The 22,596-nt window shown below is 46.8% G+C and overlaps 2 protein-coding genes across 15 annotated transcripts in view; one reads left to right on the top strand and one right to left on the bottom strand.

The window, feature by feature from the left end:
• LOC106507571 (uncharacterized) overlaps positions 1 to 5,480 on the bottom strand; it is a 483,906-nt gene extending 478,426 nt beyond the window's left edge. The window contains exons 1-3 of the mRNA XM_084959096.1: positions 5,457 to 5,480; positions 5,038 to 5,272; positions 811 to 863 (exon numbers count right to left, since the gene is read on the bottom strand). Coding sequence (XP_084815222.1) covers positions 811 to 863; positions 5,038 to 5,272; positions 5,457 to 5,480 — 312 coding nt within the window. The remainder of the gene's footprint in view (positions 1 to 810; positions 864 to 5,037; positions 5,273 to 5,456) is intronic.
• The window catches only part of CDH11 (cadherin 11), a 152,405-nt gene continuing 134,994 nt past the window's right edge, over positions 5,186 to 22,596 (top strand). For 11 of the 14 annotated variants that reach the window (XR_014804892.1, XR_014804891.1, XR_014804890.1 and 8 more), the window contains exon 1: positions 6,661 to 6,865. The gene's annotated coding sequence lies outside the window, so the exon portion shown is untranslated. Of the gene's footprint in view, positions 5,242 to 6,660; positions 6,866 to 6,957; positions 7,019 to 22,596 lie in introns of those variants that run through there. The other 3 variants (XM_021093365.2, XM_084958347.1, XM_084958350.1) reach the window with 2 other exon arrangements.

The following is a 22,596-nucleotide window of genomic DNA, read 5'->3' as shown; positions in this document are numbered from 1 at the left end:
TGGACTACCCTTGCATGTGAACAACCGCAAGAAAAATGAGTATGGCCTGGTGATCAAAGGAGTAATGGGGAGATCAGCAAGATAGTCTGTGGCGGGCTCACACTGCACCCTCTAGGCCTGGAATGGAAGCAGGCATGAGGCAACTGCTCTCAGCACCAGTAGGGGCAGGGGATGAAAGACCCTCAGATTCCACAGATTTCTGCCCATCATGGAAAGACATGGTCTTTCCAAATAGCTGAACATACTTATATCTTGTCTCTTACCTTCTGCACTTCTGCTGACCTTCCTTTTTCTCTCCCTTCCTTCCTTTCACCCTTTCATCTTTTACTCCTTTGGGTACCTACTGTGTTCACTGGTCCTAGGGATTTGATGGATGCCCTTTGCCTCAGGTGCAGAAGGAAGTTCTTCTCCCTCTTCCCCACACACCTCCCCGCCCACAAACATATCAAGACTAGAACCTGTTGGGTGAACTTCTCCACTGAAAGGCAAGCTATGAGTTCCTGTTGTGGCTCAGCGGAAATGAACCTGACCAATATCCATGAGGATGCAGGTTTGATCCCTGGCCTCACTCAGTGGGTTAAGAATCCGGCATTGCTGCAAGCTGCTGTGTAGGTCGCAGATGTGGCTCGGATCTGGTGTTGCTGTGGCTGTGATATAGGCCAGCAGCTATAGCTGTGATGTGACTCCTAGCCTGGGAACCTCCATATGCCACAGATGTGGCCATAAAAAAAAAAAAAAAAACAAGGCATGCAGGTGGGACAACTTGAAGGTCAAACACACATAGATTGGAATCCCAGCTCCAATACTTACCAGCTGTGTTATACTGAGCAGTGCATATAATTTCCTTGTCTCAACTCTCTCATCTGTAAAAAAGGGATAATAATACATACTTTGAAGGAATGTTTTGAGAATTTCTAGTTTTGATATAAGTTGGCGATTAATATTATTACATTATTATTTCTGCCTGCTTTCTTCCTTTCCAAGTTGAACCTCAAAGTAAAGGAAAGGTGTAGTTAAAACAAATTGGTATGGCATTGAAATCACCTTCTGATTTCCTGTCCCCTCTAATGTTCTAGAATACTATATTCATGATTATAGGATATAACCCAAGGGACTTGACAACCCAGGATGACCCAGAATGGTGGCAAAATGGAAATCTATTTCTGCTTGTGGGAGGGCATGTTAACGGCCCCATGACTTTCCCCTTCTCTGTATTCATACTCTTTGCCATGCAACTTCTGAAGTTTCTTCCACTAAAAAGGTAGATTACATTTCTCCACCTCTTACCTTTCAATCTGGGCTTTGGCCAATGAAATGAGATAGAAAAGATTGTTTCCAGTTCTAAGGCTACACCTCAAGACACTGCATATTTCTGCTTGATGTCCTGTGCAGTGGCCATCACCACGAGAATATGCTCAAGCCAGGCCCAGGAAGAGGATAAGAAGTACAGGAGACTGAATGGAGATGCCCCAGCTCAGCCAGGTCTAGACCAGGCAACCCCAGCCAACCCACAGATGAATTCGAGAAAATAACTGTTATTTTAAGCCACTGAGTACTGGGGTCATGCATTCCCTAGTATTCCTGCGGTGGTATGTGACTGATATACTGGACTTTGTTAATAAAAACACTTCTTAGTTAACATTATCAATTAATCAAATATATTGATTGGACTTCTATATTTAATGTACCAGGTGCTAGGGATACAGAAAAAAATCGGGCGGGTATCACTCCTGTCCTTAGGGGACTTAGAGTCTAGGTGAGAGGGAGAGACAAAAGAAATGGGGCAGACTTAAGAGGCTGTGTTTGAGAGAGAGGGGATGGATGCCTGGAGTCCAGGCTTAGCTGGAGACAACTGGCTGACTGCTCCTTGTGGCAGAGCGGGGAATTGCATATAAGAGATGCTTTCATTTTAATAAAGAGTCTGACAGAAAAACTCCTGAATTTCAGCTCTCAAAGGATCCTCCTCAAAACCTACACCGGCTACACTCTCATTTAAAGCTATGGAACTGAGGTTCAGAGAAAGAAAATTACTTACCCAAGGTGATTCAGTGAATGTGCGGCAGATCTAGGCTAGGTCGTGAACCCAGGGCCCCCAACCCTCAAGGTTGGCACACCTAATCCAATATGATGGAGGACAGGCCTAATTTTGAATGGCTAAAATATTCTTGACCAGAAATTTTATTACCAATATCATTTATGGTAAGATTAATCACCATCATCATTATAAGTTGTAACTGTAACATAACTCCTTTCTTGCTCAGGTGATTTAAGGTGTGATGATGATCAGATCTCATAATTAATAGTAGTAATTAATAACTGTCAGTGATTGAGCTGCTGCTCCAAGCACAGTGCTTACTGCTCCAGGTATGTGGGCACATTTAATCCCTGCAACAATCTAGGCACAGATAACAAGCCCGATTTTACAGAATGGGAAACCGAATCTCAGAGATTGAAATCTCGGCTAGTAAGCAGCAGAACCAAGAAGCAGACTCAGATCAAAGGCCTGTAGTCTCCCACTTATCTCTGGGGCCTGAACTATGGGAATCTCCATCTGAAATGTCAGGCATCCTTGTTCAGTCTCCCTTAACGGTCTCCCCCTGCCTGCAGAAGGCATGATGGGAGTCTCCCACAAGCTGATAAAACCTTCCCCCTGTTTGGATCCTATCTCACTTTTTATACCGTTTACCAAAGGATGCCTCTAGAGCAGGAAGCTCTGAGCAGGCCTCGGGTAGCCTGGGGCTTCTAAGTGAAAACAAGGAACTGACTCAGCAGGGCCTGGCTATCTTCAGAGAAGAGGACAGGCACATCAAACGAATGAGAGCCTGGTACCTTTGATGAAGGACCCAACAGGAAATTATCAGCCTCTTGCTGACAGGGACAAAGACAAGAAAAGGCCCATTTGAGCCTCATCTCTGTCTGGATTGGAAGAGACAGGAAGCAGAGGGGACTGTTTAATCCTGCCTCCAGAGCAACCGTGAACCTTGGTTTCCTCCCTTAAAGAACAAGGTGAAGGCAAGGTGAGGGAAGTTAAGATAAACACCCAAACTTTTGGCTGCCTGGATGAACTGAATCTTTTAATTTAAGCTGTCAGTGGGTTCTTTTTTTTTCTTTTTCTCTTTTCCTTTTTTAATCCAAACTGTAATCACACAATACTCTACCCAAGTGCTTGATATGGATTTCTAAGACAGATCCTAACATAGTCATAAAAAAAATCCCCTCGGAAATGTGCACTTTGTACTATGTCTATGTGTAGGTGTCTTTAAAATGTCACGAACTAGTATGCCTAACTCTGGTTCCCAGGAATTAATCACTTAGAAGAGTGAAAGGGGGGAATTAACTTGCTTTAACACTTACAAGACTCTACAAAGCAGCCTCGAAAATAAGAACTTGCTGAATAGAAGTATGGTTATCTTTCCATAAGAACTAGAGCTCCTTTTTTTTTTTTTTTTTTTTTTAACATTTCTCTCTCCGAAAAACTGCCTTGCAAAAACTTTTCTCCCTGGGGCTCACCTGCAGGTCACAGATACTCTGGTAATAAAGGTATAAAAGAAATTTTTTGTCTTTCTTTTTGGTTATAATTCAACGAATTTTAGTAAATGTATAGATTTGTGCAACCATCATCATTATCCAAATTTAGAACATTTTCATCACCCAACACAGTTCCCTCATACCGATTTGCCCAATTCCTATTCATACCCTTAGCCAGGAGAAGCACTGATCTGCTTTCAATCTCAATAAATTTGCATTTCCTGAACATTTTATATAAGTGGAATGAGAAAATATGTAGTTTTTGCATCTGGCTTTTAGCATGTTTTTAAGGTTCATTCATGTTGTAACGCATCAGCATTTCTTTCATTTTTAAAGCTGAATAGTATTCCGTTATATGGATATACCATGTTTTGTTTATCCACTCACCAACTGAAAGACATTGAATTGTTTCCAGTTTTTGGCCATAATGACTAATGCAGCTATGGAGAGTCAGGTGCATGTGTTTATGCATAAGTTTGTGCATAAGCTGCCAGTTGTCTTGGATACACTCCCAGGCATAAAACTGTTGGGTTACACAAAGGATTATTGACTGCTGCAATACACTGGGCTCAATCTGACTCAAGGTGAGCAACGTCAGTGGCAATCTACCAAGCAATTTTTAACATTTAAAAAATTTGCTGATTCTATCATTCATGAAAAAGACAGTCTTAAAGAAAAAACAAAACCACCACCACTGCCACCACCATCACCAAACAACTGCTGTCACTGAACCAAAACAAAGGACACATTACAAATAATGTCAGGTTACATGTGACCAGGCTCATTCTTGGACGTTCCTCCAAAATGGAGTTAATGAAACTTCTCACTCATCAATCAACCCCTTAATCATCAATGAATCCCAGGTATCTCCGTATAGGTGCAATTAGACTGAAGGGCCCTTCACCTTCCCTTCCTGTTTACACTTTCACTTAGGTGGAAAGCATGAGAAAATTCAGACAGCCATTACTAGACAAACGGGAGCAAAATCCAAGTGTCTCTGAGGGAGAGTGGGACCCTCGTCCTCTCTCTCCTGTGTATCTTCATTTATAAGCGGAATCATGGAAGTCAAAGCACCCCATCACCATGCTCTGCTCCTTGAGAGTGTGGGGGACCTTGGCAATGGCCTAGGACATATTCAAAGTTTTAGGGCTTACAGCAGACAGAAGTGGCAGATAAATATATACAGGAGCAGAGAGGTTGAGAGGAAGCAAACAGTGTGTGGAAGGGTCTCCCCCAGGGTCAGGGACCAACCTGAGAAGAGGCAGGCACCGTGTCCCACTCATCCGGCTCTCTGGGAAAGCGCTTAGCCTCGTGGGCCTAGGGAGTGCCTATCAAAGCACCCACAAGTTTGCGGCCAGGGTGGGAGTACCTAAGGCCCAGAGGCTTGTCTCCTTCTGACCTTTGGGAGGTAAGGGGATGGAGGAGGGGCGGGCGCACAGAGGCACAAGGGAACCAACAACAGGAAACTCAGCGCCCCCACATTCAGCAGTTTAAAAACCACGGCCTCACCGGGTGCTAAAGACGCGGAGGTAGCAGCAACCTCCGACTCAGGGATCCCGGAGCGTCTGGAATCACGAGGGCTCGCGGGGGTGGGGGCGTGGTGCCTGGATGGCCCCGCCCCGCCCGCCGCCCCTGCGCGCAGCCTGGCGCTGCGTGAGAACCCGAGGGCTCTGTGTCTCGCGGACCCATGCGCCAGCGGCTTGGAGACCAAGGGCAGGCTTTGGCTACCAGCACTCTCCCCCCACTACCCGGTTTCCTTTCCCATTTGCCCGCTGAGGCTTTTTCTTCCTTCTTCGTTGTTTTAACGTTAACTCCTCCGTCCCTCTTCTCCCCTCTCGCTCCCCTCTCCCTCCGCATCCTCTTCCCTTTCTGCCCGGGCCGTCACTCCTTTTCCGTCCTCGTCTCCGTCCGTCCTGGCATTTCTTTACCCCGTTATGCATTTGCTTGTTCATCGTGCCTCCACTTCTGCTTTTTTCGCCATCTCCCACCCGAAAAACTTGTTCCAGCTAGGGGTTCCCACCAGGCCACAGTTGCTCCCCTCTACCCTAGGGACGGCGGTGTTTGCGGGTTCCAACTCCGCTCCCCGAAGCACGAGCGCCCCGCCCAGTCCCTGGCGTGATTCTGAAGCCCTGTCCCCGCCAGCCTTTTCTCCCATCTACTCCGCGTGGGCAGGAAGCAGGCCCGGGACCCCTTTCTCCGTCGGGTCTTCCTCCTGGGATGCAGGGGAAGACCCAGGGAGGATTTGGGCACTGCCCCCCCCCCCCACCAGGCCCAGTCTCCCGCAGAACCGCACTCTCCACGGAGCGGGTCGGGCAGCCAGTGAAGCGAAGGGGCGGGAGGCAACAAGTGTCGATACGTGCGGCCGGAGGGGCGGCGGCGGGGGGGTGCTGTACCTGCTTGAAGCTGGAGTCAAGGGTGGGGTGGCGGGCGCCAGGCTGACCCTGGCTAAGCACTCCAGGCACCCCCTTCCTTACAAGTGGCATTGGGGATGGAGGGGGAGGGAAAGCTGGGAGAGAATGGAGACGTGGCTCTTCCGAAGTCCGAAGTCTCCCTCCCTCAGGTTTCCCCACCCGCACCCCAAGCTGAGTTTGCTAGGGATGGGTAGAGGGGGCAGGGCAGAAGCTGACGACGTGGAGAGATCTCTGGAAGGTGGGGTGAGGAAGAGCAATTCCCATTTGCCTCCCCCACTTGAGCGATGCTTCCCCCCTACCCACCACCCAGGCCTCCTGGGCAAGGGCCCAGCCTGACCAGCTGGAGCGGATTTGGGCGAAGGAGGAAAAAGGGGCTCCCGAGCCCTCCCCAGCTTCCCTCTGCCGCCCTCCTTGATTGGTTGTGCGTCTCTTGAGCCCAACTTCAGTCGCTCTAGACTCCGTCTGAAACCCAGGGGAGCCAGAGTTCGGCGACCCAGGGCGGGAGGAGGTGGCCACGAATCCCGGGGTTTGCATCCCAGGGGTCCCTGGAGGGAGGGGCGCGGACGGGCCAGCCCCCGCAGACTCCGCGAGGCCCAGCTAGCCGCGTCTCGCGGCCTCGGCTCCTCTCCGCCCCCCGCCCTTTCATTCCCTCCCAGCGGCGGCCTCCCTCCTCCTCCCCCAGCCCCCCCCCCCACCGCCCGCCACCTCCCCCCGGTTTCTCATTCCTGCCACTAGCGCGCTCGGCGGCTCATTCCGCGGCCGCCGCCAGCCGAGGGGAGCGTCGCGAGCAGATGCCGCGGGGGCAGCTCGCAGCCGCCGCCGACTTGTGAATGGGACCCGGACTGGGGCCGGGGCTGACACCACTGCGCTCGCCCTGCGCCAGAGACCGACGGCCCGCAGCTCGCGCCCAACCTCCAGGGCCCCAGGTGAGGCGCGCCGCCAGTGCCTTCTCTCGCCTCGATAGGGCTTCGGGGGCGGTGGGGGGGGGGGGTTGTCTCTGGATAAGAATGTCTGGGGGGGGGAGGTCTGACTTGAGAAGGTTTCACTAATGCAAAACAGAATCGGAGAGAAGGGCGGAGGTAAGAGATTTGTTTAAAAATCAAAAAGGAAGAAGAGAGCCAGCTGTGGGCGCGGGCGGCGCAGGGGGCAGAGGCGCCAGATGTGCGCTCCAACCTCTACCCCGGCTCCAGCTTCCTCTGGGGTCTGCTCCGAGGCCGGGGGAGAGGGGCTTTGCACCCGGCTATAACTAGGGGCTGCAGAGCTGCGCTCCGGACACGCCGACTGCCCCCGGTCAGATCTCTGGGGAAAGTCGCCCCCGGCGCGGTGTCCGCCCGCCCGCCCGCGCTGCGCCTCTCTCCGAAAGCGGCGACATGACCGTGCTCTGCAGGGTCCCTACCCTTTCCTCCCCGATCTCCTCCAAGCGCTCCGCGGGACTCCGTCCCTCTGTCGAGACAAGCTAGGGAAGCCCCGGAAAACGGAAGAAACCCAGCATGGGTTGGCGATTCCCCGCACTTTAATAGCGTGGGTTTGGGTCCACTGACTGCGGCTCTGGGGCCGCCGACTGCGGTGCGCGCTCCAGCCCTGAAGCCGGAGTCTCTTTGGGGGCTCCGGGGGCCGTTTGTCAGCTCCATCCAGCCCAAGGGGTGATCCGCGAGCAGCTCAGACTCCGGCTCAGCTCTGGCTGGGGCTTGACGGAGCCTACTGGGGACACCGTTAACTTTGCGAAGCAAGCCTTCCCCGCAGCCTGTGCCTCCTCCCGGAACGCGCCGAGGCTCTCCAGCTCCGCGCGCACGGCCTTGCTCCCTCAGTTTTGCCCCGAACGGGAGCCACGGGTGGGAGCGTGGAGAAGCCGGCAGGATGTGGAGGGCGGCGAGGACGGCACCCCTCTCCCTCTCCACCCTGGTAGAGCTGTAGGAGGCCCGCCTGGTGCTGTGAAGAAAAGAGTCCCCAGAGAAAGTGGGGTCAGGGAGGCCCTGGTCGCGCTTAATCCCTTTCTTGCCAAGGCCTTGCTTGGGGGGAGGGGGGGGAGTCTGCATGCCTCCTCCTGGGTGAAAGGCTTTCTAAATGTTAGAAAAAAGAGAGCCCTGTTGCTTTTGCTGATAATGCAGCAGGAATTTCACGGGCCATCGCGCTGCTATTAAGAAATTGCATCTTTTAATTATTTAATAATGCCACCCCTGCATGACGACGGGTTGGTCCCTAAGGGGTGGGGTGGAAGGCTGTTTCTAAAACCCTGCTGCATGAGGGGATAGATCTGTCTATTAAGTCTTCCCTCCCGTTCCCCCCTAAAGAAATCTTTTTCGGATGGCTCTGAAATCTTTCCTTGTTTTTCTCTTCCGATGATTCCTGTCGTTTAGTATGAGGCAGAGAGTAAGTTTTCGGTTTAATCACAGGAAAGCCACGGTAATTAATCTGGTGAGAGAATGGATCTATTTCTTTATCATTTGGGCTTGCAGCAGACATCGACGGTTTTGTGGGGTGTCTGGATTCCGAGGGATGGGCATGTAGAAATGTTCTCAGGAGCGAGGACCCGCCAACATCGCATCAGCACATTTGCCACGCTGGGCCCTGAGAGCTAGAGCCTAATACGATGAGAGAGAGAAGAGGCTGCCCTTCATTTCCTTAATGCTGGAATTATTTTTCCTACAAATACAGAGATGCAGGCATCAGAACCCAGAAGTAACCACTGTCCATCCCTGCCTGCACAGAGCCTGGTCTTCTTCCAGTAGAACAAAGGAATAAAAGTTGTAAAACAAAGAAACTGAGTGTTGGGGCCAGTGCCAGAGGGACCCTGAAGCTCCTGGTTACTAAAGTTCCTTAGTCATGAGCTCTGATTCAAAGTTTTACAGTTGGCCAGTGAGCCCTGGAATTCAAACCTCTGTGTAAAACTGAAATCCTGCCTAGTACAAAGGAATGTGAGTAGTTTTCAAGTACAGACCAGGGAAAGGCATCTGTGAGGCCAGGAAACTTTTCTTGAATAAGAATTATCTTTATATCTTGCTTTTGAAACTTTGCAAATTAATACACTTAAATATCTTACAGGCATACTTTTTGTTTACCGTAAGTATTACTATCATTATGTGTCCGTGTTATCTCAGAATCTGCATCAGCTGGTCGTTTTATTACATTGTTAGGAAAAAAAAAAATCACCCTACTTACCCAAGAGAGAGGGAAAATGAAATGAAGAGCTGCATTGAAAGGACTGAGATAGGATAATCTGTTGAGGCCCAGACATGTAGCTTTACTCAACCTGGGCTTATTGCTTACCAGAAAAATAGGCTTTTAAAATAGCTCTAATTGAAGCAGTGGACCATCTTGATAGCACTTCAGAACTTTCATTATGTTCAGCATTCTTATCAGAACAGCAGACAGTAAAATTACTAGAAACCTAAATTCTATTTTCAATTAAGATGCAATCTTTTGTTAATTCGGGAATTTAAGAAGAAGTTACATCTGCTTTTTTATGATCCAGAACTCATGTTTCCTCTTTGTGGTGGTGGCTGTGGATGTGTTTGTTTGTTTATTCCTGTGAAGGGCGGGGGAGGGTTGGAGGGCCATGCCATGACTGGGGGGAGTACAGATCAATTTCATGCTCCTTTAATACACTTGTCTTCATAATTCATGGGTTTTCTTCCACTTTGAATGGAATTACATGGCTGCTTTGTAAAGATTCTCGTTTGGGGAACCTCATATGGGAAACGCCATGACTTTGACCTCAAGCCTTGATTTACAAGGCCAGAGATAGACTTCCATGGGCATAGTGTGTCTCAGACCTTTGCCTGTGAATGTCTGTGACTTATGAAGTTGACAGTTCACGTAAACTTTGAACTGTGATATTCAAAGCTATTTTCAAAACCATCCGAAGGAGATCTGGAAATCTGATTTTAGCCTGCCTTCATTTTCTACACATTTATGTAGACAGATGTTCCAGAAATATGATCATTTTGTTTAAGTTTATTTTCAATATTGATTTTTTTCTTCTTTGATCATAGAAATACCTAACCATTAAATAATATGACTGGTCGGTAGTGTTAGAAAGTAGGTAGCAAACCTTTTTTCGTGAACCATCAGATTTGTAGAATGACTATGAATTCCTAAGTTTTTTTGTTCTAGAAAATCTCATCATTGTGTAAATGTGCCAGTGATTTAAAGGATTGAAATGTGTTTGGGATTTTTTTTCCCAGTATGCAATTGGCTATTGTTTCATAAAGTTACCTGACTTGTCAAAAACCCCTATTCTAGATTTACCAAGCATTGTAGTTGTCAGCCTTTCCAATCCAAAGTTATTGCCCCTGAGACAGGTAAAGATCTTTGGTCTGTATGTATATATGTGCGTGATTTAAGGGACTAGGGGAAAAACATCAACAAGTCTAGTAAAAAAAAAATAAAGCTGGTGAAAGTTGGACAAGTTCTGGTGTACCGGTAGGAGTAAGAATGAGCTTTTCCAGCAGAATTACTGTGGTGGCTATCCGCAGCCTCCTCTGTGGGCAAGGAAGGACTAAAGAAAACACTCGAGGAGGATAATTAGACATCTTTCTGCTATAATTTTACCCTGACATTGAGAGCCTTGTGCATCTCTGGAAAGGGGCTCCCTCGCGGAAGATTGCACTTCTGGCCACTAGAGGGCAATGGCACCCTTCTCCAACTTGGTGCATGGGGCCCATCTGCTTTTGAGGGCACCGTGAAAAGCCGTTTTGTTACCACCAGCCTTGTCTGGACCTCTCAGGAGAGACCGAATTCAATCTAGCTGTGGTTCGGGCTACTGCTTGAGCGGTTTGTCAGGATTAACATCTTTCTAGTCGGTGGATCCCGTTACCTTCAGTCTCTTCTTCCCACCTTGGAGTTTACTAGAAAGTTGCAAAATCTGAATTTTGAGATGGTCTGAGCAGGAGATGGGTGGGGGCTGGGCTCTGTGGTAAACAAGGTCAGTTCTCACTGAGGCAGTGATCTGGGAGGATTTTCTGATTCTTTTTCTTTTTCTCTGCCAAAAAGCATCATTTCAGGTTCTGAGAGGAAGGGAATGAATGAAGAAAAGCAATGTTAGTGAAAGTGCTGTGCTATCATTGCCTATTCTTTTAAGAGCTTTTGAAGATATCTGCAAGACGTTTTTAATTTGCAAAAAGAGAATAGCAGTTTCATCTTTGGTAAATACTTTTGGGCATGGAGTTTTAATATAACAGTAAATGTTTTACTATTACCTTTAAACCACTCTTGATATTGCTGTACAAGATCTAACTTTAGCAGAGAGGAAAATTTAATTCAGGATTGGTCCTCATGCACTAGAGTTTAATCATTTGACTTTTTTTTTCCTCCTCAGTGATATGGAAATTACTGCTTATGATTAAATTGCATATTCCAGGCTGCACAAATTTGTATTTGTTACTGTTTGATAGTGTCACTATGAAGTTCAGAAGAAGAATGAAACAAAAAACTAATGCTATATTATAATTAAGAGGAAAGCTCTATTTAAAAAAATAAGTACTATCTTAAGTGGATTCTTATTTGTATCTTTTTTTTTTTTTAAACTGAGTACAGTTACCTCCCTGGTGAATCAGCAGTGGAATTCTTTGCAGCCAGGAGTGTGTTGGAATGCATAGGCAGTTGATGAAGGAAGAATCAATGCAAATGGATTATGGGAGGTAGTATTAAGTAACTCAGTGAAAAGTAAGACAAAGTGTTTTGTAAACCGAAGCTCACGTACCGCTGGACAGTTTGTTTAACTTTAAAAAAGAAGGCACTTTTAAATTCTAAGTGCTTGTGAATAATGCACGTTTGTTAGAACTGGAGGCAAAATTTCACTGTTGTTTGGTTTAATTAGTCATGGGACAGTCGCAGCATTCAAGGATGCTTATTGAGATAAAGCAATGTTCTCAGAGTCTCCACGGTCAAGGTCTCTGCCCAGGCAGAGAACCTAGTACACAGGATGTTAAATGAGATGGGAGTTTGAGAGAGAAGAGAGCGAAGGAAGAAGGAGGAAGGAAAAAAAGAGTGTGGGAGAGACTAATGATGCTGTTTCTCATGGCAGGCCAAGGACTGGGGTGGCTCTCCTTTCCTCTCTCTCTACTCATTTAGACCATGTGAGGTGCTGAATCCAGAAAGTTGGCATAAACAACTTTCCAGCTACAGTAAACAGTGGCCAGCGCCTTATTCCATTGCCTTCTGGCACTGAGTACTCGTCGAAGGATATTGTGAATAAGCACGGCCTTTTTCTCAAATTTCCCTGTTTGTCCCAATGAAGAAAAACCTTCACTTCCTCCATGAATCTCCTTATTTGCCCAAAATCCTCCTGATGGGTCCTCTGCACTGGCAGGATTTCACACATTAAGATGACTTTTCCATGTTCACTTTCCTTGAAGAAAATGGCTTTGGCCGCAGCATCTTCCCCACCACGATGACCACCTAACATAGCAAACCTGGCAGTGGAGGCCCCTCCTTGGATTAGTTTAGCACACAGAGATCTCTTTTCAGCCATCATTAGGCTCCACCAGTGACAGCAAACGGTGAGAATTTAGAGCAGCAACCTGCCCGTGGATGCTGTTTTATTCTCAGGAAGAACAAGCATGAGTGAAGGCAGGGATAGACAGATCACATCTAATTACTGTGCATCCACCCCCAGCATGATCTCTGCGAATGTGCTAGCCCTGATCGCATCCTGAATGCTCAGGCCTATTTCCATCCTGCCAGGAGAAAGATGATAAGACATGCTGTGCAGAGTGAGATCCTGTCTTTATTTAAAATGTCGATATTTTGCTCCTCTTGGATTTTTTTTTCCAATGATCTCCATCCTTAAAAATACTTCCTTAAAATGTTCTTTATCTTGATTACTGAGTTTGTTGGCACCCTCATATACTATCTGCTCAAGGACCAAGCTCCACCTGTTTCACCCAAGTTCTAGCCCTGCCCCGAAGTTTGATCTTCTCTATTCCAGCTCCACCGCCTACCAATCTGTAAGCAAGAATGAGCTAGATTACTTCTCGAAGATGCAGCTGCCCCATCTGGAAAAAAATGGAGCTCATCCTAATATCCGTGTCCTAGGATTGTTGTAAAGATGGCATGAGAACTGAGGGCCATGCCTGGTTGACGATAAGCTCTCAATACCTGCCCAGGCCCTTTTGTCTTCAGAGAGAGACCCGGGCTTCACGTTTCTAGACTAGTGGTAGCAGGAGAAAGTCTTCCTCACCATTATTAGATCAAAATCCTGCACTGAACGTTCCCTTTGGGTTGACGCCTCTCCCAATTAGTGATGAATGGTTTAGTAGTACCTACCTTTAAAACAAAATTATTTCATAAGTTTAAGTGATCCATCCCTCTTCCATTTAAAATATTCAGGAGGCAGTTGAGATTTAGAGATAATGACGGCTTTTGAAAAGTGCCTGCCTCCTTCTTAGCGTTGCATTTTCTCCCTGCTCGTTTTACATATGGGTTGCTGTGGTAAGTTGCCCTGAAGTAATATCATACTGGGAAAGTTTGCTAAGCATGTGATGTTGAGATATTCATCACAAGGTTTGCTTCCGCTTAAAAGGGGCTCATTACTATTCCCGGCTAGCTTAAATGATCATTAGTCTCTTGATAAATTGTCACCATTTCCAGAATATTCCTGTTTGTTTTTTCAGGTAAATGTGGTTTGGGGTTTTTCGGAGGTTGAACAGTGAGTCCGTCACGTCGAAAGGCTGCAGCTTGCAGAAGCTCTTACTCTGTCTGTGGTCTTCCTTGGGCCCAGGCAAAAACCCCAGTGATGTGACATCCTGTTAAAAACAACAGAAACTCTCTCACCCCCACACAGCACTTAATGGTTTTCCGACTGTTTTCATACCCAGTGCCACAGTGAGGCTGGGCTTTCTAAGGCTCCTGGACCTTCCAGGTTGTCCTGCTGTGTCCCATCTGCAGCCTTCTGGTGTCATCTGTTCCTACCCCAGGCCCTACCGCGTTTCCTCCTGAGAGCAGCATGCAGTGAAAGGAAGGCTCTGCCTGTGTTGGCCTGGAAAAGGGCAGGGGGCAGAGCCAGCTTTGAGAGATGCTCTGCCATGTGCTGGGCGCCGTGCATGCTCCCTCTTACATTCTATGCAGTCTGTAAGTGGGGTACTGTCATCTCCATTTTGCGAGTGGAGAAAATGACCCCCAGGAGGATTCAAGACACTTGTCTAATCTCACCAAGCTGGAGGGAGAGGAGCTGGGTGTCCAGGCCAGTTGCGACTCCTCATGCCCAGCAGTTGTTTGCTATGTGGGATGCATGTTGCAATCCTGGGCTTCCTCAGCTTCCTGCAGAAGAACAGCAGCGGGACAGAGAGCTGAGCGGACCGCTTGAGCCTGTGCCCCTGTAAGATCCCAAATCTTACTCGTGAAAGGAGGCTCCAAGATCTTATGGTCTAACTCTCCTCTCAGAGGGTTTTCTGCTTGCCACGAATCCTCCAGCTTCGTAAATGTCTTGATGACAGCCTTCTAACCACCGTTTAGAGAACCCATGACACTAGAAGTGATTCATTAATTCCGTTCATTAAAATGTCCCATCCTATGAGGAGCTAAAATACCCCTCTGCTGTTACTTTCTCCTAGTAGTTACACACTGCCCCTGCTCCCCTTCTTCTGGCAGTCCCACAAATATTTGAAAGTGGCATCCTCTAACAGTTAAAAGCCAGCAGTTATTGAGCACTTAGCTAGTTTCAGCGACTATGCTAAGAATATTCTATATACGAGACTTATCCACAGTGACCCTATGAGCTGATAAGATTTTTTTTTTTTTTTGTCTTTTGTGTTTTTTGTTGTTGTTGTTGTTGTTGTTGCTATCTCTTGGGCCGCTTCCGCGGCATATGGAGGTTCCCAGGCTAGGGGTCTAATCGGAGCTGTAGCCACCGGCCTACGCCAGAGCCACAGCAACTCGGGATCCGAGCCGCGTCTGCAACCTACACCACAGCTCACGGCAATGCCGGATCATTAACCCACTGAGCAAGGGCAGGGACCGAACCCGCGACCTCATGGTTCCTAGTCGGATTCGTTAACCACTGCGCCACGACGGGAACTCCTGATAAGATTTTTGATAGAATTTTACAGAGGAAAAAAACCCAGATATTCCCAGTGTTCCACAGCTGGTAAATGGCAAAGCGGGGATTCAAACTTAGGCATCTGATGCCAAACTTAACCCTGGTGTCAGGATGCACTACCATTCAAAGCTTTAGCCAGTCTGATGAGATATGGTTTACAGACCCCTCACCGTCCTCCTCTCACCCATCTGCTTCCACTCCATTTTGTCATTGTCCCCATTAACATGTGACACCTCAGATCAGAGTCCCTGTCACAGTGTAACCACTGTACAGGGCTTGGACTTCCTGGTTCCTGTGATGAGGACTAGATGTCCCTCTTTACCCGGTGGAACGCTCAGGCATCAGATGTCTGAGGTCATTAACTGAACTATCAGCTCTTCCAGTCAACCTTCGTTTAGAGAGGAGGGTCCAAGGACCCAGAGAGGAACCATGACTCGCCTAAGCTCACGTGGAAGTTTAGGAGCAGATGGAACAAGAACTGGCAGTGGCTCCTAACCCAGTCTCTTACCACTATCTAAAAGCCAAAGCCTTCCTATTTTTTTTTTTTTTTTAGAGTCAATATACCTGTGGTCTGATTCTTATTTAAACATTTCATTAGCTCATGTATGGATACATATATACATATGTTTATATAGAGATATAGAAGATTCACCCTGTGATGTCCTTAGGCAATTAAATTATAACCCCTAAATATGGGCTTTGCATGAACCTCTATTATTTGGAAGTCACAGTCAGCCAATGCAGGGCCGTTTGATCATATTTTGCAAGATCTACATTGGACCTCACCCTTCAGCTCTATCCTACTTTACAGACACCTGCCAGTAGTAATATTTCCACTCCAGGCTCCACAGATAGCAGCGTAAGAATGGTGTGCTCGCCTTGCCAAGCCCATCCCTTCTTAGGGCCCTCTGGCAAGATTTGATTTGAACTCTATCTTGAACCCATTTCTTTGTCCCCTACTTTCATGAGAGGCCTGGGCTGGGCACACTGAAATGGTCAGATCACAGGACCTTCCCTCAGAGAGCGGATGATATCAGTGGTGCAGAACATACTAGGTCTGTCTGTAAAATCTCAAGGCTGTGTATAGTTAGTGCTGCAAAGGAAGAATAAACAAAAGGGGCCACAGGAAAGACAGGCCCCACGCAGTTCAGTGCAGAAGCATGGTTTGGGGAAGGACAGCCTTGCACTCCTGCAGGGTAGGAAGAGACCCGAGAGGCCATCTAGACTGACACATTATGTCACCAGGTGCTGCGTTCCCGGCTACCATGTGTGATGATGGCTGGAACATCACTAGTCATATGGAACTCATTCCCCCTGGACGCAAACCATCGAGGCATTAGGAACTTTCACTATTAGAAATGCTTTCTAAGATTGAGTCAAACTCCGTCCCCAGAGGTCTTATTCTTTGGTACAAGCCTTGGATGCCATGCAGCATAGATGTAATTCTCCCTCCCCACTCAGGTATTCTGTGTCTCAGTCGTCTTCCAGGATGCCTACACTCTGGTCCTAACAACTCCAGAGTGAACACCCCATTCGTTTTTGCTCCAGCCCCCCTTGGAGGGAAGGACTGAAGACAGAAATCCACAGGCAGTTAGACTCCAGACTATCAACTCCCTTCTACATACTTCTTTTACTGCAGCCGGAGGCCACATTACATTAGCTTTTATTGCCAGCCACTTCACCCAGAGGACTTAGGCTCCACAGTTTGTTTATTTTGTTTTTCCTTATATGCTGCTGTTAAGTCACATTTCCCCACCTGTCCCTGTGCACATAAGACATAGTAGGGTACCTTCAGTGGTGTTAGGGAGCCAGGCTGCTCTGCTTCAAAGCTTGGCCCGGCCACTTCCCAGCTGTGTGAACTTTATCTGTTCCTCAGTGTCCTCATCTGTAACACTGGGTTAATAATATCTACCTTACAGGTGGTTCTGACACTAAGTGATATTATATAAAAGTGGTTAAAGAAGGAATAGAATGAGGTTGCTGTTACTATTATCACTTGTATTTTATATCATTGGACTGGGCTCATTTAAGCATTTAGTCTGTAGGCCAGATTATCTACCATCCCGCCTAGCCTTATGCAACAGGTTGATTTATTCACATACCTACCTTGCTTGTTCAAAACAAAACACCAGCCACAAAAATACCCAGAATAGAAGCAGGGACAGAATCTTGTGAAACCACATAAGACACTTCTTTTGCATGATCCCACACCCTTGAATACAATATTCTTGATATCACTCATTCCTTGTAATGCACGATGGCCATTTTGTTTGCTTCTTGTGTGTTTGGCTGCATAGCACCCAAACCCCTGTCCTGTGTTTGGACGGTAACCCACAATAAGATTCTTTACAGAAAGAAAGCCCTCCTTCTACTCCACAGGCCTGAACGGCTAGAGAGTTGCTTCCCTAGCTCTTTTGGAAGCTAAAACACTGACTCAGCACAGCTCCCCAGTGTGTTTTAAATCTGGGTTCAGTATCTTATACATACACAGGTGCACGCGTCCACACCCACACCCACACCCACAGAGTCACTAGCCATGAAGAACTTACCTTGGTCATGGTGGTAGTGGCTGCAGCATCACCCAGTTTCCAGGGGTAAGCAGGGTCATACAGAAAACTGTAGCTTCCAGTTCAGTGGGCCACTGTAGTGTCCTCTCCCACCTGGTTCCATGGCAGGATCTCATCTGGGGTTCTAACTGCCCAGGTTCCTCAAGTTCCTGGCCATTTTCTGAGTCTGCTTTTCTGGTCTTCCTGCAATCCTGTGTGCCACAGAGTCTGTTTCTGTTGCTTTGAACTAAGAAACCCCAAAGGCTTCATTTCCCAGCATATTCTTGCAAGACTGTCGTGGGAAAGCTTATCCACTGCAATACTGCATAAGGTATCTGGCTTTTGAGTTCCTCTCAAATGCTAAATAGAATATTGATAGATAGATGTGAAGGTGTAAGGATAGAGCAGAGGAAGCCTTTATTAAACATTATTGGATAGTCCGGTTTGGGTTGAGCAAGAACTGGGCAGCATGTCAGGACCTGGGCAGGAATCTAGCGATATAACTCAGTAGATGTGATGGGATTTCCACAGGCAGCTGTGGCAGACAGCATAGCCATAGCCGCTAGGCATGTGGATGGCAAATGGTCTCTTGGAAGGAACAGGGCACGTTGTGTGGGAAAGTGGCCTGTGGCTGTGGAGCCAAAGCAAAACTCCCAAAAATATTATCCAGAAGAAGCCATATTCAGGTTCAAAAGTCCAAACTGTATCCTTAATCCAAGGGCAGCTAGACAGAAAGAAGTATTCTGCATTCCGAGCCCAGCATCTTGGAGAAGTCAGAATGGAATACATAGGAACTCTCCAGGCACTGATGGGAACACAAAGGAGGCCCCGATGAGAATGGGCAAATGACCCTCCCACATCCCAGCTTCTGGAGAGAACGGCTTCCACACCCTGCTGACATCCTGGCTTCTTTGTTGGCCCAGTAATTGAATGATCAGGTGGAAGTGGTCGGTGTTGAAACAAGGTGAGTTGGGGCAGCAAGAGCAGACAGAGAAAAGCTTTCCCCTGCAGTTCATTCCGTATCATCCCAGGACAGCTGGGTCCATGGGTGGAAGGAGTCAGCATCACCCTTGCAGAGAGCAGAGCCTTCAGGGCAAGCTCAGGATTTCAAAGATTCTGCAACTTGTTAGCCTATCTAATGGGCCAGGTAGTCAAACCATGGCGTGGTTTTGATTTTGTGGCTGATAATGTCCCTTGCCCAGACCTGGACCCAATCATCATCAGAAAACCTCACAGAACTCTTGGAGTCATTCATTTCATCTTCTCTGTGGTACGCCTTGATGGCCACCATGGAAACAAATCTAGACCACAAACCAAGGATGACTCATTAAATAGAGGTGGGGCAACTGTATCAGTAGTTACCATTTTTCCATTGTCTAACTTATTAAAACATGCATATTTAAAGGTTTTAAATATTTAACAACATAGTTAAAGGTTTTACAAAATATTTCACTGACAAAGCAGCAAAACTGTATTTAAGTTCCAAGTCCAAATTGAAAATCAAGGGTCCTTTATGCAAACAATTAAAATTCACAAGACTTTTCCCTAAAATATCCCAGTTGCGAAGGGAGCTTGCTCTTGAAGTGCCTCACTCTGGTATGTACTTCATACATAGACACTGCTTTAGTATAAGATGTAGTTTTCATTATTATTATTATTGGGAACCTAAAAAGCACTCTACAAATGTAGTGTCACTGTTAGTATTAATATCTTAGAGTAAGAATTGTAATTTGGCAGTTAGAACTGGGCCTGCTCGCCTTTGGAGTAATGTACTGGTGTTTTATTCATCGCCATTCCTCCTGCAAACCTTGCAGAGAAGCTTCAGCTTCAGCAAATCTCCACAGTGCGTTTGGGAGCATTAGTCAGGAGACTAATGTGGCCTGAGAGGACGCATCTTTAAAGTGAGGGATGGATCCTGCGGAAGAATTTCAGCTGCCCTCTGCCCATCAGCCCCATTCCTGCTGTGCCCTGCCCTGAAGCCAGAGAGGGACCCAGTTTTCACTTACAGAGAGGCCCGCCTTGCGTTCTTTTCTATTGGGTGCCTGACTTCCGTCTCATTTCTCATGAATGGAGAAAGATTACCTGTCAGCAAGTTTGCAGCCAACTGCTGACCAATTTTCCCTAATAGGCTTGCCCCGTGGTTCCCTCCTTCTAGGCAGACCAGCCTAGTAAAACCCTGGAGTTCTGATAAATAGCTGTGTGGCCTTGGGCAAGCCAATTAACCTCAGTTTCCTCATCTGTAAAGTGGCCTTTTGGGCCCTTTCCAGCCCTAAAATGGTCTGGCTCTCAAATCCTCTTCCACAAATCACTTGGCATGGTGCCTTCGGACCATCACATCTCAGCATTCTTAAGAAGGATCCATGCAGACACAAACGCTAGAGTTTAGAGCAGAGGGGGGTGATGTGTCCAATGCTTTATTAAATGATTTCTAGACCAGCAATGAGAATAACTGAAAGAAAGGGGCAGAGACTCTAAACAGGGAAACAGGCAGGGAGGATTTTAGGGCAGCGATGCTGCAGCTGGCACTAGGGGCAGCATTATTATAATGGCTGATGTGTACTGAGCATTTACTATATGCACACAGAGTGCTCAGCACTTTCCATAAATTATCTCAATCCATCCTCACTACAACCTTAATGAGGTGGAAGCTGTAATTATCCCCATTTATAAAACATAGAAAGCAAGACTCAGAGTAGTTCAACAACTTTCCCCCGTGTTAGGCAGCTGGTTGGTGGACAATCAGGGATTTGAACAAAGAGAGTCTTGTTCCTCACGGCTCTGCTGTAGGGACAGGCTTAAGAGGCTTCCAGGGATAGGTTGCTACTGATTGTCCTTGAGGAAAAGGAATGGGTATTTTGCAAAGGACTTCCCGAGACTTCCAGAGATCATCTCGTTTCATCTTCCCAATACACCCCAACAGTAGAAGCCACAAGGTCACGTTGATCAGACAGTTGCAAAGGATTTGAACTCAGGACCTGAAAGAACAGGGAAGCTCTTCCCATCACTCTTCTAATGCATCCAAAGTGCTAGATTCTTGACATTTTCCCCACCCAAGATGACTTAAAGATGACACCAAACACTGTGTTTTCTGTCATGTGTTCATACAACTTAAGTATTTTTAAAAAGATGTTGAGGCAGAAAAGAAGTTGTGTTTCCACGATCCATGTTCTCTCTTGATATTCTGGTCCCTGTCCATCCCTGGCATGGTTGAAGGGACGGGCACCGAGAGTGTCACCTGGGAACACTTATTTGGCACCCAGGGTTTACAGTGCATTTTTAGGAAGTGTTGGAAGAAATGTAAACCCAGTCTTTGCCCATCGGTGGGCACTCTCCGCTTTCGGTCATGCAGCACTGTGGCCTGCACAGTGTGTAGCAAAGGTGGAGAAGAGAGTCACACTGCAGCTGCTCTGATGCGTGTGAATCAGGACCCAGGCTTCCGAGAGATAAAAGAATCATCTACCCTGGATGTGAAGAGGACATGAAGAGGCATCAGATTTGTCACTCCAAGCAAGCACTGAAAAACAAATGCAATTGCAAACACACACCAGCCGGGCAACGTCTGGTTCAGAGTCCACAGGGCCTCTGTGTTTTGTGTTTCTTTATTTGCTCTCATAGTTTGGGAGCACTTTCATCTACATTCCCCTTGATCCATCCTCTTCTTCATCCCTAATTTGTTAATCACTCACTGTGGACACGAGGGAACTCCCTTCCTTTGTCTGGATTTGCTTCCTCTTTTGTAGATTAAGAAGGTTCAAATGGAAAATTGCCTTCCCACAGGAGGGATCTGGAAGAACAGCTGATCTGTTTAAAAAGTTCAAAAAGAAGTTCCAGTCACGCTGCTTGACCCAGAGAAGCCCAGCTCCTGGGCTTCAGATTTTCCTTTGGACAATGAAAACCAAATTAATGGTGGGCTTTTGGGAAACGCAAAACTTAGTTTTCAGCTCTGGCAAAGAGCCTCCAAAACCTGCCCCCTGACTCATTGAAATTACTCATGAAAACAAAGCAAGTAAGAAAAGCTTTGTGGGTAAGAATGTGAATTGATTAAATTCATGGAAATAGCATCACTCTTCAAAGATTGCCTGTCTTTGCTTAATGTTGAAAATATTGATACTATCTCTGGTATTGTTTTCCCTATTTTTACATTTGCATGGGAAATGATTCGATTAACTTTTTTTTTTTTTTTGAAAATGATTTTCTTCCTCCAAGAAAAAGTTACATTGATTATATCAGCGGGGCCCACTGAACATGCCTTCCCACAAGAAGGTGATGTGGATGCAAAACAGAGCTGTTTTGGAATCAGTAATTTTATCTGTCTTGTTGTGTCTCTTTACCTGGGCTCAGCTGGGCGTGCCATAGGAGAGCACTGAGAATGCCATTCACATGCTCTTGAATGTGAGAAATTGTGCTAATACAACTTTAATTTTCATGTCAAATTGAACAAGAAAAAGTTTGTCGAGAATAATCGTGGCTCTTGCTGAGGAACCAGCTTGGCTAGTTACCGAGACCTAGCTGTTATGCGGTGACATGACATTGTGTGGGGCGGGTGTTTAGAATCGAGGTCATCCAGCGGCTGGACCCAGTTACACCCTTGGGAAACTCCTAGGGGCCATTCCTGGAAGCGGCTTACCCCCACTAGGAGTAGGCCCTCACCTTGCACTGCATTTGGCTCCCTCTCTGCCTCCTACGCAGTGCCCTGATGGGCCTCACAAAAACAAGACATAACAAATCAACAACTCTTTATGTAAATAGTTCTATGAAATTTTATGGTTGACCTTAAATAAAGATACTGTGACTTGATCTGGGTCAAGTCTACAGAGCTGGGTCTATAGAGGTGAGCCTAAGGATGCAGAGCAGTTTGGGAAGAACTGGGGAGACCTCTGTCACTCATTATATTGAGCAGGTAGAAGCAGATTTTAAATCTTTTTATCTGTGAGGCCAGAATTCTTTTGGCTTCATCTTTCGTAGGATAACTTTTGATGATATTTTCCCTGAACTCTCATTTTTTTCAGACTCAAGGACATTGCTCATACAGCCAAGTTTCCAAAGTCTTCATGGTTTCCTTCTCATCTTTTGG

The sequence above is a fragment of the Sus scrofa genome, chromosome 6 (assembly GCF_054392235.1).
Source record: "Sus scrofa isolate SSC_HxYL_T2T_F1_AM1 chromosome 6, Sscrofa_HxYL_maternal_Yorkshire_Landrace_v2.0, whole genome shotgun sequence".
NCBI lineage: Eukaryota > Metazoa > Chordata > Mammalia > Artiodactyla > Suidae > Sus > Sus scrofa.
Note: the sequence above shows the minus strand (reverse complement) of the source record. Positions and strands in the feature narration are given on the sequence as shown.